Here is a 19,904-nt window from a genome sequence, read left to right as displayed (position 1 = left end):
CATCCAGTCTGCCCAACCTGATTCAATTTAAATTTTTTTATTTTTTTTTCTTAGCTATTTCTGGGCAAGAATCCAAAGCTCTACCCGGTACTGTGCTTGGGTTCCAACTACTGAAATCTCTGTTAAGACTTACTCCAGCCCATCTACACCCTCCCAGCCAATGAAGCCCTCCCCAGCCCATCCTCCACCAAACGGCCATATACAGACACGGACCGTGCAAGTCTGCCCAGTACTAGCCTTAGTTCAATATTTAATATTATTTTCCGATTCTAAATCCTCTGTGTTCATCCCACAGATCTGTGAATCCAATCCCCCCCAGCCCTTTAGACCACCAGGATATTATGGGAGGGGGAGGGGAGATTGGAAAGCAGGGGGGCGTGTGGTGTCTGGTGTGTCAGAGGGAAGGGAAGGTGCGTGCGGCAAGGGGTCAGAGAGGACATGGTAAATCCGGATGTCTAGTAACCCTAATTTAATCCCCCCCATTGCCCCAGGTACTTTTAAAAAAATATATTTTATTGAAAATTATTTATATACAAATATGAACAAATACAGTAAGCTGCGTATTTCATGTCATAAAGTCCTGTTTAATGTGGTCATGTAAGGTTACATCCTTACAAAACTTATCCAAAGTAGCCCAAGTTCTAGTGAAACTAGCAATATTATTTTGTTTTGAGCGCTATTATTTCTTCGTGTTTCCTAATGATACGTAGGTGATTCCACCATTCATGGAAGTTAAGCTTAGAGTTATCGTTCCCATTATAAATAATATGGTGGATGGCTAATGCAATCATGAAATCGAAGATTTTTTGGGAATGAAGATGGTAATGAGATATCTGGATTTGAGGAACGCAGAATGATGGATTTATAAGACAGAGGCATCATATTATTCGTATGAATTATAGAAAGAATTCTTGCCCAAACGCCTGCCCAATAGGTTTGTAAGTTAGGACATGTGTAAAGGAGGTGCAAGAAAGTTCCTGGTTGCTGACTACAAGACTAGCACAACTCCAAACGTGGATTTCGCACACTTTGCCATTTTTGCCAGGGTCAAAGAAGCTCTTTGTAGAATAAAATAAGTAGATTGACAAAGGGCTGCTGACCTAGAAAGTCTAGCTGAATAAGTCCAATAGAGAAAATATCTTGTAGAGAAAGCAGGTGCAAATTTCTGCAAACACATCTCTCCTTAGAGAATCATAAAGTACATAACTTTGCTCTCCTTATTGCTGCAAACTCAACAGGCTAAAAATTACCCACAGGGCTTCCAGCAGCCCATGGAAACGGATTATTGCCTCATTGGTATTAAGGGATGGTATTAGCGGATGACTTCAATGGGTAGTAGCAGCAGGGCAGGCTACTCTCACACGTAGACACTGCTCCAAACACAGGAAGAAACAGTATATGCTTTTCTCACATACACCTCCCAGTCCCCAATTTCTCCCAGTCAGCTGTGGGGGAAGCTTGCATCATTGGTGCCTGGGTTTCACTTGTGCACACACTGGATTCACAGGAAACAATAAAGGAGGGGAATGGAGCTCTAGTATCTCTCACAGATGAGGATTCCCTGAGGTACAGGATGCCAACCTACCTCTTACAGACACTCGCTTAGGTAAGATGGTGACAGAGCCCTCGGCCACTTCCTCTTGGTGAAGCACAGGAGCGATTTTGGAGCCCCAGCTGTCTGATCCCACCCACATGAAATGTCCAGTTTGATTGGCTCTCTTGGCCGCCTCCAGCACTCTCCTGCAGAGACAAAACAGCAGTTTAGGCTTAATGACACCTCTGTATAATCTCAGGACCATTCGTGATGACAGGGATAAATTACTCCCAGGCAGGAAAGAGAATCCTGCAGATCATTAACCAGGCTGCTATGAATCTTTGGTATCTCAGGGTGCTGTGTAGGGTTGCTGGATGGCTTCAGTTCCTCAGAGAGAGACTGAGCAGGGGTGGAAGATCAGCTCATTTGGGTCCAAGCACTATAAGGAGTCAAAGAACAGGTACCATGGGATGCAAGCAGTCTGACTAGGCCTCCTTGGGTCAACAGCAGCTTGCAAGATCCAGGAAGTTTAATAGTCTGGGCCCAGCTGATTCATTAGCAGATAGGGTCACAATCTGATTTTAGACTGTAAACCACATTAGTGGCTAGATTCAAGACAATGAGTCAAAAATTAAGCAAAGCACCAATTCTATAAAGGCAAGTGCATGCAAAATTGCTGTTTCTTCATTTATTGAGATTTATTAACCACCTTTATGAAGAGATTCACCCAAGGCAGTGAAACAGAATAGAGCATAAGCTGGCTTGTGAACCTATGTTTCAATAGCAGTTTTTTTTTTGCATAAAACGAAAACCAAAAAGGAAATCCAACACAATCTGGAGTGAGAAAGAAACAATACATAGGAAAACCAAAGAAAAACTGCAGACAAACGTACAAGATGCAGGCTATGTTTATTATATCAATTATTGATTGCAGTTAATGTTACCACCTTTAAACCAACCAAGGGATCTGACATGGTCCGTGTTTCGGTTAACACGCCTTCATCAGGGGTCCTAGGTTGACAAGGTATCAAATTAAACCGCAAACAAAAGTAAACATCTCTCTCTGTCCCTCCAACTTTTTCTTTCTCTCTCCCTGCCCCTTCTTTCTTTCTCTCTCTCTCCCTGCCCCCTTTCTTTCTGTCTTTCTTTCTCTCTCCCTTCCCCCTTTCTTTCTTTCTTTCTCTTTCCCTGTCGGTGCTTTTGATGGTGTACCGTTATATGCAGGTACTTTCTCTGTCCTTAAGCAGTCTCACAATCTGTGAGGGTTAAGTGACTTGCCCAGGATTACAAAGAGGTGCTGTGCGACTTGAATCCAGTTCCCCAGGTTTTCAGCCCACTGTACTAATCAATAAGCTACTCCTCCGCTCTACTGCTATACAGCAGGCTGAAATAAAATGAATAAATTATCCATTTAGCAGCTGAAAATTGCCATTAAACAGATAAATCACGGCAATGCCTTTATTCGTCCCCTAATTTGGAACACAGTTATAAAGATTGTATCAAGCCATTTAGCTATTTGAGCTGCCTGTTACTATCTGCCTCAGGTTTGGAACTGTGCAGACTTGGGGGGGGGGGGGGAGTTATACACTGACCACCCAGCACCAATGCATACCTCCTTTCAAAAACTGGCTCAACAGTAGCCGAGACCTGTGAATAAATTCTCCCACCATCCGAATAGGCTCCTGGAGCCAGCAGCTCGGCAGAAAGCAGCAGAGGCACTTGTGGTGCCGTGAAACGAATAACAACTTTAGAAAAAATTTCAACAAGGATTCAATGCGGTTTACAATAAGGGCTCCTTTTACGAAGCCGCGTCAGCGGTTTGACGCATGTAATAGCGTGCGCTAATTTGCCGGCTGCGCTAGCCGCTACCGCCTCCTCTTGAGTAGGCGGTAGTTTTTCGGCTAGCGCGGGGGAGGGGGTTAGCGTGCGCTAAAAAGGTGCGGGCGCTAAAGCCGCTAACGCGGCTTCGTAAAAGGAGCCCAAAGTTTCAAAATCAGTGAATATGAGCGACAATTTGCAGGATTAAAGTGATAATGTGAGTGTTGTCGACGCAAACTCCACGGCAGATTATTCCAAACTTTGGGGCCTTGAAATTCAAAAATTGATTTGTATGACCTTTTTCCGGTAAATATGTGAAGGAGAAGGAAAGGTCAACTTAAAACGTTGCATCGATCTTCGGCTATAAGAAGAACTCGTAGCGTTGATATTAAAGGCTAGTCCAATAGAATTCTCTCCATATACTGCCGAAACTAGGATCTTTGTTGGGACCACTAGATTGCCACACTTGGATTAATAAAGCTTGTTTTGGTTTGACTGGACATCTGACTTGCCTTTTCTCGGATTCATTTGCTTCATTTGGCAAGATACGCTTCCTTTTGTACTTTGGCTGAGCATCACCTGTTGTACAACAGCAGAGGGCCTCACTCATTATGCATTTATTTATTTATTTAATTGGCTTTAACTCACAGCTTTCTCAGTAGTAGCTCAAAGTGTGTTGCAGGCAGAGGCACTAGTCAAGTCTCTCAATGTACCTGAGGCATGCTATGCCTTTACTAGAGAGACAAGACTAAAATGGTAGACTGGTTGAGTCAACTGATGTTTTTAAGTTACTGTCACAGGGTGTTAACCCATTGGGTTGCTCCGAGTCCACTCTCTCTCCTGGAGAGATAGTGGATGTGACCCGTTGTTGCTGCAGATATATGCATTTTCATCTCAAGATCCCACATTGGCCTTGCTTCATTCTTCCCCTCTTTTTCTTCTTCTCTTCCCTCACATGTCTCTCTTTCCTCCCTTTAATTCCGTAGAGCCTGTTCTCTCTGCCTTTCCCCATCCCTTAATTCCCACTGTCCTAGGATCTGTGTCTTCCTCTCCCACTGCTTTCGCATTACCCGTCTGCCTCTGTCTGTAATTCATGTTGTTCGATCTAAGTCATAGAAATTTATAGATGCAAAAATTCCAGCACAGCGTTGACTTATTAAATTTCAGAAAGATTCATAAGACATTTCCAATCTCATAACCCTCTCACCACTTATATCGTCTGTCTCCCCTCCCACTTTGGATTCCTGCCCACAGAGAGTTTAAATGCCAGCATTTCTCGAATGGGAGCTGGAGCATATTGCTGAGATGAAGCAAATCTGCATAAGATTGAATGGTTAATTTACGGAGGGGGAAGCGCTGCACTGAGTTATATGGTGCTCAAATCCCTGTCCAAGAATCTTTATTCAGCCTGTGTAGCACAGCAAATAGAGAGAAACAAAGAAAGCATACAGACAGACGCAGAATGGACAGACAGATCTGTATATTCTAGTGACAACAGTGAGTTCTGCTGATAGGAAAGCAGATATACAGATGCAGGAAGGACAGACTGGCAGAGAGAAAAGTCTTGTAAACAATGAGGTCCATTTTCAATAGTGAGTCTCCCTGACTTTGGACGTTTCCTGCAAGACATACAAAAGTCGGTTCAGGGAAGCATCCATTTTCAAAACCACTAGACGTCTCCCCCTCCCCCCCCCCCAATTTGTTTCCCCCCCCAAAAAAAATCGCCTACTTAGATGTCTTGGCTGTCAGGATGTCCAATCTTAGGACCAATACTCCCTCTAAGGAGTGGCCAGTTGGGCCATTTTTGACCACAAAAACATTCAAATTCAAAACGTCCTAATCTAGACCATTTGGATGTGGGAGGAGCCAGCACTATAATGGACTGGTCACACAGACCTACCTGTAGTGTCTACCACTGCAATAGCCCTATATGCACCTATATGGCAGTACAGTATATTAGGGTTTTGGTGGGCTCATTCTTTCCACCATAAATGTAGTAGTTAGAGTGGCTTATGAGACTGAGGCTTATGAGACTGTGTGCAATTCTGGAGACCACATTACCGTAAAGATGTGCTCAGAATGGAATCAGTTCAGCGGATGGCCACCAGGATGGTCTCAGGGCTCGGGGGTTTCTCGTACGAGGAAAGACTGAACAAATTGCGGCTCTACACTCTCGAAGAACATAGGGAGAGGGGAGACATGATTGAGACATTTAAGTACATCACGGGACGCGTCGAGGTGGAAGATGACATCTTTCTTCTCAAAGGACCCTCGACCACAAGAGGGCATCCGCTCAAACTCAGGGGGGGGGGGGGGAAGTTTCGTGGAGACGCCAGGAAGTACTTCTTCATAGAAAGAGTGATTGAGCAGTGGAACAAGCTTCCAGTGCAGGTGATCAAGGCCAGAAGCATCCCGGACTTTAAGAATAAATGGGATACCTATGTGGGATCCCTATGGGGGTCAAGTCCAGGAATAGGGTCACTTGAAGGAGCAGGTCAGTAAAGTGGCTGTATAATTAAAGGGGTCAGTTGACTCAAAGAGGTGGGTCAAGGGAGTGGGCAGACTTGATGGGCTATAGCCCTTATCTGCCGTCATCTTTCTATGTTTCTATGAGTCCTCCTCTCTATGGTTAATAGTCCACCCACCAGATACTTCTCTGCTAGAGACAGGTATGTACTGTTTCATTCAGATTTATGGGGGTGGGAGGGGGTTAGTGACCACTAGGGGAGTGTAGAGATGTCATTACTTAATCCCTCCAGTGGTCATTTGATCAATTTGGGTACCTTTTTGGCACTTAGATTATTTTAATACAGGTCTAGCCTCGGACATCTAAGGTCCATCCAGGATGTCTTGGAAAGAAGTTTCAATTAACTTCCAAGATATCCAAGCATGAAGCCCACCCAAAACCTGCCCATAACACCCCGGTTTATGCTGTCTTTTGGACATCTTTCTTTTTGAAAATGAGCCCCATTGTCATGATCAGGCACAGCAAGAAATAGAAGTATGGGAAGGGTAAAAAAGAGAGGAGAAAGACAGATAATCCCAAGTTACTATAGCCAATTGAGAAAGAGACAGGATAAAAGGAAATGAAGATAAGAGTGTGGGCAGGAGAGTGTGGTGCAGTGGTTAAATCTATAGCCTCAGCACCCTGAGGTTATGGGCTCAACCCCATGCCGCTCCTTGTGACCCTGGACAAGGCACTTAATTCCCCCATTGCCCCAGGTACATTAGATAGATTTTGAGCCTCCCAGGATAGACAGAGAAAAATGCTTGAGTACATGAATAAATTCATGTAAACTGTTCTGAGCTCCCCTGGGAGAACAATATAGAAAATTGAATAAATAAATAGTGTGAAACATTTCAGCCTCTGATAACCGGCTGGTATTGTGATGTCATAATGCCTCATTCCACCAATGCCCAAAAGCCAACCTCATCAGTGATGTCACAATGGCTTGACTGTCCCTTACTTGGTTCACTTTTACTACATCATGATTTCTAGAGTGGCGTAGTGGTTAAAGCTTCAGCCTCAGCACCCTGAGGTTGTGGGTTCAAATCCACGCTGCTCCTTGTGACCCTGGGCAAGTCACTTAATCCTCCCCATTGCCCCAGGTACATTAGATAGATTGTGAGCCTGCCGGGACAGACAGGGAAAAATGCTGAATAAATTCATGTAAATCATTCTGAGCTCCCCTGGGAGAATGGTATAGAAAATTGAATAAATAAATAAGAGAGAATTAGACAAGAAGAAAGACACCACCTAAGGAGGCCAGTGCATGAGAAAAGGAAAGGCAAGTAGAGAACCACAAGAATAGCAGACCTCTGCAGCTAAAAATATGGAATAGAGAATGACACGGGGAGCGATCCCCGCAGGGAGCCGCGGCGTGGCTGCGGTTTGGCTGCGGGTTATGGAGACTCCAAAGCCAAATCGCCGCAGACACGGGGACAAAAGTTTTCACCGCCCGCAAAAACGGTGAAAAGATTTGTCCCCGCAGGCCAATGTACCCCCTTCTAGGAACCGCTATTTACCTGTGTTTCACCGTGTTCGTGACCGGGTGTTTGATGTCTCCGCCATGTTGTCTGTCTCCTCCAACTCTCGATCCAACTTGCACGTTGCCGCATTGACTCCGCCCCCCAATATACTGGCTCCTCATTTGTCAGATCAAAGTAGGGGACCAATCGCTACTGCCGCACATGATATTTAATGGCTTGTAGTGCAGCAGTAGCGATTGTGATTTCGGAGCCGAGCAGAGGATTTGGATTTCGCAGCTTCTTGAAAACCTGAAAACTTCGTCGGTTACAAGCTGAGGTAAGGAAAGGAATGTTTGTGTAAAAAAAAAAACCCAGCTCCGTGCTGAGGTCTGGCTGAGCTACTCTTTCCAATAGCATACACATTCTCATGCTGAAATTTTCATTTGCTCTGATGCAGGTGAGATTATTTGCTTTTAGGGTCTCTTTTACTAAGCCACATTAGAGGTTTCTAGTAGGACCAGCTCCGTGCTGAAGTCTGGCTGGGCTACTCTTGCAGCACTGAGCTGGTTCTTTTTTTTTAATCAGAGTGCAAAGCGAATAAGATTATTTTATTTCCAACCCCTTTGCATGTAAGACTGTGTAGTTTTATGTCTGTGCATTGCTAGCCCCAGGGGTGGTGGAAGATTAGTGATTGAAAAATTGTATGAAAAATAAATATTTTAAATTTAGTGATAAAAATGTGTCAGTTTTGAGAATTTATATCAGTCTATTTTTCTATAGTTGTTTCAGAGGTGACATTGCATATTTTTGTCATCTGTCTAGACCTCTTCGAAAAATGAAACAAATATTAATTAATTTTTAAAGTTTTAAAGTTTTAAAGAATGTTTCCTTTATACGTAAATAAAGAAAAGTATATAAAATCGTACCCGTTTGAGGCTTTTATGTATGCAGCGGTGACGGTGACGGGGCGGTGAATGGGGTTGCAGTGGCGGTGACGGGGCGGTGAATGGGGTGGCAGTGGCGGTGACGGGGCGGTGAAGGGAATGGCGGTGACGGGGCGGTGCAGAGGATGGTGAGACGGGGACGGGGCGGTGACGGGGACCAATTTTTTCACCGTGTCATTCTCTAATATGGAACACAAAAGAAGAGAGAGAAAGAAAGAAATGAAAGGGGACCAAGACAGACACATACCAAAGAGGTACAAGAGGAGAAAGAGAATGCGATATGAGGAGAAAGGAAAGACTAAAAGAAGAGAAGCATGCCTAATGTTCTCTCATCTTGTGATTACATCGTTTTGGATTATAGCTTCCTCTCCCTTTCCTGATCAGCAGAATGCGGTGCCCCTGTTGGCCCTACTAGAACTGAACATGCAGGCCGAGTCCTCTGATATCAGTGAGCATGCAAAGTAACTCCAGCTGATGGCTACAACTCCATCACCTCTGTCAGGGGACCCGGTGGAACGCTGCCAGGCCCTATTTGCATATCTGCTGACTACTAATTGAATTTCTTTAATTAATAAAGATCAGACCATGAGGTTTTAACAGTATACTAAAAACACACCATGGTCCACTGCAGTCTGTAAGCAACCTGGTGCTTTCCCTAAGAAGCGATAAACAAATGCTAGAGACAGCAAAAGAAAGACAGAGCTCCCTCAGCCTCCAACTACAGGGGTCCGGCCAGCACCAGGGACAGGGTTTCATTAAGGTATAGCTGCAGGGCTCCAGCCAATAGGAGTGTCAGCACTGCCGCAGAATCTGACTACAAAGATCCGGCCAGTAGGGGTGTGCTGCCGTTTTAAAACAACAGGGACAATGCAGATGTGTTCATTGTTTCATGGTATCACTTCCAATCTGAACATATACAAACCCCCCCCCCCCAATTGCTTTTTACCTGCCTTTTCATTCCTGGTCCTGCTCATGGTTGCCTGAGGAAGCCTCACCCCCTAACTAGCCCCCCACCACATTATACCAGAACTTTGACCTGTGCAAGTTACTAACCTTCATGCATCCCTAGGTCCTTTCCTAAAATGGCTGCAGCGAGGCCAGCCAGGACCATTTTGGATTCTGATGCCAGGATAAGAAGGGAAATCAGGAGTTTGTGTATTGTAATGGGGTCGGAGCTCTCAGTCAGGAAAGGCGGGGCTTCCTTGGGGTGTCTTGATGCCCTTAACGAACACTAGAATGTTTTAACGTGTGCAGAAATGATTTGTGTCTGCGGACTAGCACAAAACCGATTTCTTTATAGATCCATAACTCATCAAGTCGCTCGGACGCGAACACGAGTCGATGGCACTTAACTAACTAACTAAACTTTTAGAACCAAAATATCTTTTAAAATAAAAATTTTTTTAAAAAATCAATCTGAAAAATGCAAACGTACAGTGTGTCTAAAGCACATTTCTCCTGTCCTCCATTTGCAGATTTGGGCATGTCTTTGTAGGGAGCTCTGTTTAAACAGCCATGGCACAGTCAGTGTACCTCAGTAGGGAAGTAGGAAATGTGTAAGCTGGTAGGCCTAGTGGATGCAAAGTATGAATAGTGATGATGGTATATGTGAGATCTATGTGTATCAGTGGTATGATGTGTGTGGGTATGGGGGATGAGTAGTGATGATAGTATATGGGTGGATTTCTACAGTTTACAGTTTATTTAAAATTTGATGTACTCTTTCAAACAATGGGACCCTTTTATTAAAGATTAGCATGTGCTAATAGAATTAGGGGTTCATTTTCAAAGCACTTAAGACACAAAGTACCATATGTTACTATGGGACTCATTTTCAAAACAGAAAGATGTCCAAAAAATGACATAAAGTAGCATTTAGACATTTTCTCGACAAAACGGGAGGATATTCGTAATCACTTCTTGCAGAATTTTGAAAGGACTGCCTGCTTAGCTAGATGGCCAGAGACCATGTGGATTACATATCTGAGAAAGCTGTTAACCAGGGGCAGTCAAATTGTTTTCCAGAGCTCCAACCCTGACGGTCGAGCTCCCTATAAAGAGGTGAAGGCAGCCATTTTGGAATAGGCAAGGTGTACCCCAGAGTCCTATGGACAGAAGTTTCAGAAAAATACCCTCCAGATGAAAGAGACCCCTCACTGTTTTTTTCTACAGACTGAAGAGATGGACGCAACATGGGTCAAATTCCCCAAGGAAAGGAGAAGGCCATCAAGCCCAGGAGCTCTGAAGGGAAGGTCTGAGCCATGGGCATTAGCTTCACTCTGAACTGGCCAGCCTAGGTGAGGCCAGGGAGAAGAATTGAACATGCTAGTCTGCTTTAAGTGTGGGACCAAGGGACATTTGGCAAGAGACTGCTTGGGGATAAGCAGAGATGCTGTGGATGTGGATGTGGTGGAGCCACATGACTGCAATATTGTGGAGGCCTCTCAACCTGAAGTTAGGAACTGCCTAAAGGAAGTGGGACTGAATGAGAACCCCTACCAGGTACTAATAAACTCTGGCAGCATCAAGACCCTCATAAGAAGAGAGACCATGTCTGTACTGCAAGTAAATTATGAACAGACCATTGCCTTATGCGTGCATGGAGACCACAGATAATATCTTACTGCCCAGGTGTTCCTCAAGACTTCAGTACGGCGGGCCCAGCTGGAAGCAGAAGTCTTACCATGGCTCCTTTATCCCGATGTCTTGCGCTGGGATTTCCAGAAGTTTGGAGCGATCTGGGCTCAGCTAACTGTGGTTTATCACTAACATATTTCCTTTGGAGGAATCTGACCTCTCTGTGGAGGATCCCAAGGTGCCTAAACCCCACCGACGAAGGCGGTGGGAAAAGTTGTGCTGACCCCCTGAACTTGAGGGTTGCGGTAAATGAGGATCCAGAATTGGGAGAAGCGGAACATGCCCAGGTAAATCCAGACGTCTCGTAACCCTGGTGTTGCTTCAATGCTGTGCTTTCAATCACAAGAGACATACTCGGGTAGATAAATGATTGAACCAACTTGCAAGTCCCTCACTACTGAAAATGTGATAGTAAAATAGCACTTCCCACCGGCAGGACTGTCAGTAGAGGACTCCTGTTCAGCTTATAGGGAACAGTGCCTTCAAACCAATCAAACAGAAACTGGCTATTTTGTGGGTGATCTGGGGGCAGAGTCGGCATTTATTCCTAGTTGTGCCAATATACAGTCCTTAAACAGATAAGTTAATCGGACAAATAGGACTGCAAAAATAGTAGTCCTATTTATATCCGGTTTAGCTTATCCAGTTAAGGACTGAATATCAGCACAAGGAAAAGTTATCAACATGGATACCATTAAACCATGTACTTTTACCATTAACTCATGTTGTTTTAGCACAGAACCCATTTTATGCAATTAGACCTCCTTACAAGAGGCGTTCAATCATTTATCTACCCGAGTATGAAAGAAAGCAGCAAGTGTGTTGAAATAAGTCTGTGCAGGTTGTGACATGTCTCAGAGTGACTCATTCACAGCTGCAGCTTAGTGTGAGTCTAACATTCCGAGAGACAGGATATCAGGAGAGTCCTCGTGTGAATCAAGTAAGAAACTGCTACATTTGGAGCACCGTTTAATGATAAAATGTCTCATAAAAGAAGGAAAAAAAGCCAAAGGAGATCCATGAATGCATGACTACAGTTTATGGTGAGTCAGGACAGACTTATGGTGAGTCTGCCTAATCATCCTACAAAGTAAAATTTTGGAGCAAGCAGGTTAAGTGGGGTAGAGAGTCCATTGAAGATGACCCAGAAATATGCAAGAAAGTTGCGAATTTAACTTTGTCAGACAGAAAAGGGCATCTCGGCAGATACAGTTTGGAAAATAATTCATGAGAAGTTGGGCTAGTGCAAGGTTAGTGCAAGATGGGTTTCAAGAATGTTGATGCTGTGTCAGAAGGCCACAAAGCTCCAGTGCTGTGAGGAGAACTTGAAAATGCTCTGTTAAGACCAAGTGGATTTTTTCATTGTTTGGTGACTGTAGATGAGACTTGGGTCTATCACAGAGAGCCTGAATCCAAAATGGAGTCAATGCTGTGGAAGAACAAGTCATCCCCCATCCCCAAAATTTCAAGACAGAAAAATCTGCAGGCAAAGTCATGGCAACTGTCTTCTGGGATGATAAAGAATTTTTGCTTCAGGAGTTTATGCCACAGAAGACAACCATAACCGGGGAGAGTTACGCCAACACAATGATCGCTTTGCAGGAGTCAATGAAGGAGAAAAAATTAGGAAAACTCAGAGCAGGCATGTTGTTTCTTCACAACAATGTGCCGGTGCACGTCTCAACAATCACAGGCTGCCATCCAAGAATGTGGGTTCCAGCAACTGAACCATCTACCCTACAGTCCTGACTTGGCTCCCTTGGATTTTTTCCTATTCCAAGTTTTGAAGAAATCTGTCCGTGGACAGCAGTTTTCAAATGATGAAAACGTCAAGAAGCTGTTATGTCCTGGTTTGAAGGTAGAACTGGTAGCATTGACAGCTGATAATATAAGATGTGTGGCAACTCAACTCCAAATTTTTTCCATTGCTGAAATATCATATTGGAACAATCTTACTGGGCAATTAAGATTATGCGCAGATCATTACAGTTTTAAGATGTTGAAAACCAAACTGTTTGTAGATGCATATTTCTGATCGGTCTTTCCTACAGTTGTTGACCATTTCTTGTATCCTTTTAATATATTATTGAACAATTTGCAAATTTTATTTTTATATGTGTTGATGATGTTTTCAAGAATGTTTTTGTACTGTTTTGTATTTCTTGCTTTGTGTATGTTTAAGTGGAAACCGCTGTGACTCCAGGCACTATATTAAGTTTTTAAATAAATAAATAAATAATTTTCTCTCTACCAAAACTCTGCACCAGATCCACCCATAATTTAACCAGCTAATTTGTTTCCTTAGTAAAAATTTAGTGGGTCAATATTTTAAATGCTATAACAAAGCAAGAGAAGCTCCTGCCTGGTTAAATCATGTTGGCTAGGTGATCCCCAGTTTTCAGCGGCACATAACTGGAATGTGGTGCCAAGAATACAGAGAAACCAGATTAGTACAAGGGTTGTCCAGGGGCAGGTGACCCAGTTAATAGTGATTTTAATATATCTACTCATATAATGTTACCATAGCAGCCTGGATATTGGCTTGACTGCTCAACGAATCAAACTACATCAAGCAAAAAGTAAACAAAAAAAAGCAAGGCGGTAGAGCTGGGGATTCACTGAATCCCCTGAAAGCCCTGACTGCATGCCACTGAGTGGTTATGACCTGCAGAAAATCTGGGGATCACCCAGTCAGTGGGAGGTAATTGGGTGGGAGCCTTTGCTACCCTATTGAGTATTGGCTCCATCATTTTTGGGTTTACAGATCCAAGAAAACTTTGAAAACTCTTTCAAGCTAAAGTAATATGTTATACAGTTTTCCTTTAAAGTCCTAAGATTAGAAAACCTTAATCCATCAGGGAAGGTGGTTCTTGTCATTTTTCAATGAAAAAGTTTTTTTAAAAAATTATAGGTTTTGTCAACAGGACTTTTCAGAATGACAGTTTGTTGACAGGATTGTAAAAAGCAGAATTTGTGTGTCCATTTTTCAAGTAAAAGTACACAGAGTTATATATCAAAAAGGAACAAGGAAAATGGATCTTTTATTTTATGAAATCAAAATTGCTTCACCGAAGGGATTCTTATAAAATGGGGGCAAGCTGCCCACAAAAGAGATTTGCACACTATCCATTAACACAAAAAATCAAATGTGGTAAAATGTACCAATTTTAAATATATTATTTCCGAGGTCTGGGTTTCTATAAACAGCGCTGATTTTTTTTTTAGGCACTGGTAGGTGCCCAAGCTCATTAAAAAATGCCACGTAAATGACATTTTTAACTGTTTCAAGGCAATGGAATCGCACCTCTGTAGGCGCTGTAGCCTGCCTAAAACCATTGTGGGCATGGCCAACAACAAAAGTGGCATTAGACAGCCTAAAGTGCCCACGCAGGCGTGATTCATGGCAAAGACAATGTAGGCTTTTAAAACCGTGGCCTACCTTTCCCGGAGGCGTGATTTTCTAAATGGCGCCACGTGATTGGCAGCCGCTTTTTAGGTGGCCACCGATATTGGCGCTGTATAGAGAATCTGGGCCTGAACGTAAGGCATCTTCAGAATTCAAATAGCAATAAAAATAATATTTAACTATCAGTAAGAATGCTCTATGCAAAGACTTACAAACATAGAAACAGAGATAAAATGAAGTCAGGAAAAGACCATATAAGGACATAAGAACATAAGAATTGCCGCTGCTGGATCAGACCAGTGATCCATCATGCGCAGTAGTCTGCTCTCAAGGCAGCCCTTAGGTCAAAGACCAGTGCCCTAACTGAGACTAGCCTTACCTGCGTAAGTTCTGGTTCAGCAGGAACTTGTCTAACCCTTTCTTGAATCCCTTGAGGGTGTTTTCCCCTATGACAGCCTCCAGAAGAGCGTTCCAGATTTCTACCACTCTCTGGGTAAAGAAGAACTTCCTTGCGTTTGTACGAAATCTATTCCCTTTTAACTTTAGAGAGCGGCCTCTCATTCTCTCCTCCTCGGAGAGGGTGAAAAATCTCTCTTTCTCTACTATTTCAATTCCCTTCAATATCTTGAATGTTTCGATCATGTCCCCTCTCAGTCTCCTCTTATGGCTTATGTAGTCTGCCCAACCATGCATTCCTCTATCCCTTCCTCTCCTTTAGAGATCCAAAGTACTTGTCCCAAGTTGTCTTGAATTCAGATATACTCTTTATCTCCACTGGTGTGGATGGCAAATTGTCGTGATGCAGGAACCATGGCTGCTGCCTCCAAAGTTCTGGCCACTTCCTCCTGATTCTCTCAGAGTCATTTAAACACTTTCAGATAGTCATTTTGATTGACAGTTTGTCCTTGTGGCAAAAATTCAGAGTGAACAACGTCATAACTGTAAAAAAAAAAAAACTGTTAACATCACCATGACGTTTGACCGAACTTGCCGAACTTTTTTTGGACTTGGCAATGTTTTGGTTCTCCACTGAGACGATTGAGCTTTGGTTTCCATGGTCTATTCCACAAACTAGAACCTGCATAACAAAATGCCCCTTTTCGTGTCTTAATCAGCTTCACTTTAACCAGAGATGGTAGTTGAAGTATATGCTTTTGTGATGAGCGCAAAGAACGTGATGGAACATACGTTGTCAACTTATCTGACAAATACTTTGGAACCTTCCACTGCAAGGCTTTAAATATCAGACATAAAACTCTGAAAGTAATTTGTTCTGCAATGGGCAGCCATTGCAAATCAACCAATATAGGCGTTACATGGTCTGATTTTGCAACAATATTTTGCACTAACTGCAATCTGGCTAATCAGTTTTTACTCATCCCATTATACAAAGAATTACAGTAGTTCAATCGGCTAGTTATCAATGCAGGCACTATCTTTGAACCTGAGTCCTTTGGTTTACAGTCCGCTACACTAACTACTAGGCTTCCCCTTTGCTTTGCATGGAAGTCTGTGGGGCCATTTGCTAAGAATGCTAGCATACCAACATCCAAATTCCTTGTATCAAGTTTCAAGTTTCTTATTTATTTGATATACTGTCTATCATTACGTCTAGGCAGTTTACAATAAATTTAATAAAAACATAACTGATAAAACAGGGGATTTAAAGATGACATTATTACTGGGACACACAGACAATTTTCCAACTCTTATTCTCATTCTGATGAATTCCATCCAACACCACCTACATTGGAGGGTGGGGCTTTTCCCCTTATTGCATGACATATGGGGCTATCAATTCAGGATCAACTACAGATTCTTCCAGGGGCTGATCAATGCGGTATTCATGCTGATGCTGCAGACGTTGCCGGGTTTTCTTCCCACTGCGCGGGGGATGGGGAGCTCCGAGTGATGGGCAGGCAGTTGTTCTTTGAAGAAGTATGGGTGCAACAAGGCCTCTGTGGCCCAGATCCTCTGTTTGGGTAGGAAGCGCTTGAGCAGGTCCAGGGCTGGAAGAGATGCATCTGGTACAATATGTTCCAGTGGTATCTCACTGTTCGTAATTTGGAAGTTCCAGTTTGTGAAATGGCTGTTCATGCTGAATGTCTCCAGCACAAAGACATCCATCTCACGTATTTTCAAACAGAAAATTATGGCGTATATCTTGTTCAAAAATAGCTGTTAGATGGCTGACCATTTTGGATGATATGACCTGGACTCCCAATTCCTACTAGGATGTCCTTTAAAAAAATTTCCCACCACATTACAACCAACATTCACTGGCTTAGGAATGGTTCATTCCTATCACAGTACACATAATACAAACTCATTTGGATACACTGCTCATAGGAGCCATTACTTTAGGCATCTTCCAGTCCCTCATCCTTTTTCTGTTCCAACAACCCTCCCCCTCTGACAGCCAGTATCCCCTTTTTCTCTAGTTCTCCCCCAACCATGTCATTTATCCCATTATTTTAGCTCTCATCCCCTCATACCCTCTCTAAGCCGCACTCACAACCAGGATACTCTTTTATCCTTCCTTTCCTCTGTAGCTTTCCCCTCTCCACTGGCAGAAAACTAGCTCTGAGAGAGGAACCTAGAAGACAATGTCTAGACACAGGAATCTCTCATCTAAGGTGGAAGACTCGGCAGACATTATATCTATTACCCCTTTCTTCTAAATAATAATTCATTTTCAGCTTACCTTATGTCATCCTCACTGGCAAATATGATGACCGCCCGAGCACTGGAGGTTTCTAAGAGACGTCGAATGATTTTATCAAACTCTCCAGGTTTTGGCTCTCTAGGGATCTTAACAGATTGTGCCACACACACGCCACCTATAGAAGGAAAAAGGAACTGCATGAAAGAAGTGCTGAATCCAACCAAGTACCTTCAAAATTCATGAGACAAATGCTAGTGGTTCATGACTCATGACATCCATCACTTCCCTACAGACCACCTCGCTGTCAAGACACACCTAGAATTAGATTTAATATATTTACATGCTGCCACTCGTATCAGCTATTCAGGACCTTCACACATCCATTAAATCTCTCAGCCAAATAGCACTACTCTCTTGTGATCTGAGGAATGAATGATACTCTTTGGCAGTGTCAGAGGTCAGTGATAGGAAGAATAAGTGAAAATACTGTATTTTTTTGCTCCATAAGACGCACTTTTTCCCCCAAAAAAGTGGGTGGAATAAGAGTGTGTCTTATGGAGCAAAAAATACGGTATTTAAGATGGAAACTTTCTCATACTGACGAACACTTACCTGTTTAGTGAGCACCAGGACAATTTGTATCCAGATTACAGGCAGGTGCATGAGATGTAAATGAAGAACAACAGAAGCGTATGCATCCAGTAGAGGATGAACTCTTTGTAGAGGACAAGACAGCACAAGGCTGCATAAGTGACAGATGAAATCTGCATCAGGGATGTTTTTGTATCAATCAATTTGCAAAAGTGACTTTTCCTTTATTTGGTGAGCATGACAAATGAAGGTGTTAGATCATTTTACGCTTGCCAAGAACAAAGAGGTATTTTCTATGTAACTGGATCATTAACTTTAAAACTAAATATCTTTATAGGGAAGGCTAACCATCTGTTCATTTTATTGTCTCCAATATGTGCTCTGAACCAGAAGCCGAGGGTTCAGTCTTCAGAAAAGATGTCTCAACCTCATAATTGAGCATAACCTCTAAAGTACGAAAAATATCCATAACCCACACACCAACATACAATATATAGGGTGCCCACAAAAACACTCCTTGATTTTATGGCATCCCTGAACTCCTCATGCCCAACATGTCTGCATAGCAAAATGGCACATACCTAAATTCCACCTAAATACCTAAAAGCACACCTCGACTCCACATGCCAACATGACCAAGGAAAGGCACATGCCTAAAATCCACACGCAAACAAGCCCAATGAACAGAAAACACCTGAACTCCTCATACCTAGCATGTCTGTGTGATGCATACCTAAAATCCACAAGCAAGAATATCCAATGTACAGAGCACACCCCTTGTTATCTCTTATCAATAAGCCCAATGTAGCTGGCTATCTTCCTGCAACACTTGTAGAGGAAAACTATAGAGGTACAGCATAGAGCAGTGGTTCCCAAACCTGTCCTGGAGGACAACCAGGCCAATCGGGTTTTCAGACTAACCCTAATGAATATGCATTGAGCAGATTTGCATGCCTGTCACTTCCATTATGTGCAAAACTCTCTCATGCATATTCATTAGGGCTAGCCTGAAAACCCGATTGGCCTGGTGGTCCTCCAGGACAGCGTTTGGAACCCCTGGCGTAGAGAATGACAAGGGACAAATTTTTCCCTGTCCTTGCGGGAACTCATTTTCCCATCCCGGCGAGTTCTTTTCCTGTACCTGCCCCATTCCTGCAAGCTCCGTCCTCATCTGCACAAGGCTCAAACACTTTAAAATCATAAGTAGTAACATTCTAGGGCTCAGATTGTGATGTCATAATGCCTCATTCCACCAATGCCTAAGCTCTGTTCTTATCTGCACAAGCCTCAAACACTTTAAAATTATAAGTAGCAACATTCTAGAGCTTAGATTGTGATGTCATAATGCCTCATTCCACCAATGCCTAAGCTCTGTCCTCAAACACTTTAAAATCATAAGTGTTCAAGGCTTGTGCGGTTAAGGCAGAGCTTAGAGGAATGGGGCAGGGCCAGGGACCGTGACAAAATTTGACACGGGACGGGGAAATTGAGTTCCTGTAGGGAAAGGGAAAAATTTGTCCCCATGTCATTCTCTAGCATAGAATGCAGCATCTGAAACTCTCATGGAGGGCAAGAGAGGAGAAGAAAGGGGACAGGGAACAAGATGTGAGACATGAAAAAAATAAAAAAAAAAAGTCAATGATGTGATAGGGGCAGAGAAAGAGAAAGAAGTAAATAAAATGGAAGAGGCAGAGAAAACGAAAGAAGGGTAGAGAATGAGACAGGGAAAAGCAGTGAATGAGAAGGGAGCGAGACAAGAAAAGCAGGGATTAAAAGGGCAAAATGAAAGAATGGAAAAAAGAAACTAGCGGGAGAGGGACTTGGAAGAGGAGGAGAATAAAAGGTCAAGGACAGGGGAAAGGGGAAGGACAGAGACAGGGGCCTTTACAAATATGGCTCTAATATACATATTAAACAAGGTGGCAGTGGAATCTTCTCAGCAAAGGTCAGTAATTGCCAGCATCTAAAGCAGCACTTGCTCCCTTCTGCCCCCACTCCCTATGCCTGTACCATGGCATCTCCAGTGCCCACCACTCATACCTGATGCTCCCCCATGCCTTTGACACCTCCAAACTAAACTAAACTAAACCTTAAGTTTATATACCGCATCATCTCCACGGAAGTGGAGCTCGGCACGGTTTACAAGAACTTAAAATATAAGAAGAGAAAGGAAAAGGTTTACATGAGCTTATATACAGAATGGAAGAGCAAGGGGGAAAATAGAATTACATGTTAGAGAAGAGCCAAGTTTTCAGTTGCTTGCGGAATAGTTGGAGAGAGCCCAGGTTCCGCAGCGGGATAGTAAGGTCGTTCCAGAGACCTGTGATTTTGAAGAGAAGA

The 19,904-nt window shown here is 43.2% G+C and overlaps 1 protein-coding gene across 2 annotated transcripts in view; it reads right to left on the bottom strand.

The window, feature by feature from the left end:
- GRM4 (glutamate metabotropic receptor 4) overlaps positions 1-19,904 on the bottom strand; it is a 227,936-nt gene that overhangs the window by 89,333 nt on the left and 118,699 nt on the right. For both annotated transcript variants that reach the window (XM_033918406.1, XM_033918407.1), the window contains exons 5-6: positions 17,013-17,148; positions 1,586-1,740 (exon numbers count right to left, since the gene is read on the bottom strand). In XM_033918406.1, coding sequence (XP_033774297.1) covers positions 1,586-1,740; positions 17,013-17,148 — 291 coding nt within the window. The remainder of the gene's footprint in view (positions 1-1,585; positions 1,741-17,012; positions 17,149-19,904) is intronic.

This window comes from Geotrypetes seraphini, chromosome 13 (genome assembly GCF_902459505.1).
Source record: "Geotrypetes seraphini chromosome 13, aGeoSer1.1, whole genome shotgun sequence".
In the NCBI taxonomy this organism is placed as follows: domain Eukaryota; kingdom Metazoa; phylum Chordata; class Amphibia; order Gymnophiona; family Dermophiidae; genus Geotrypetes; species Geotrypetes seraphini.
Note: the sequence above shows the minus strand (reverse complement) of the source record. Positions and strands in the feature narration are given on the sequence as shown.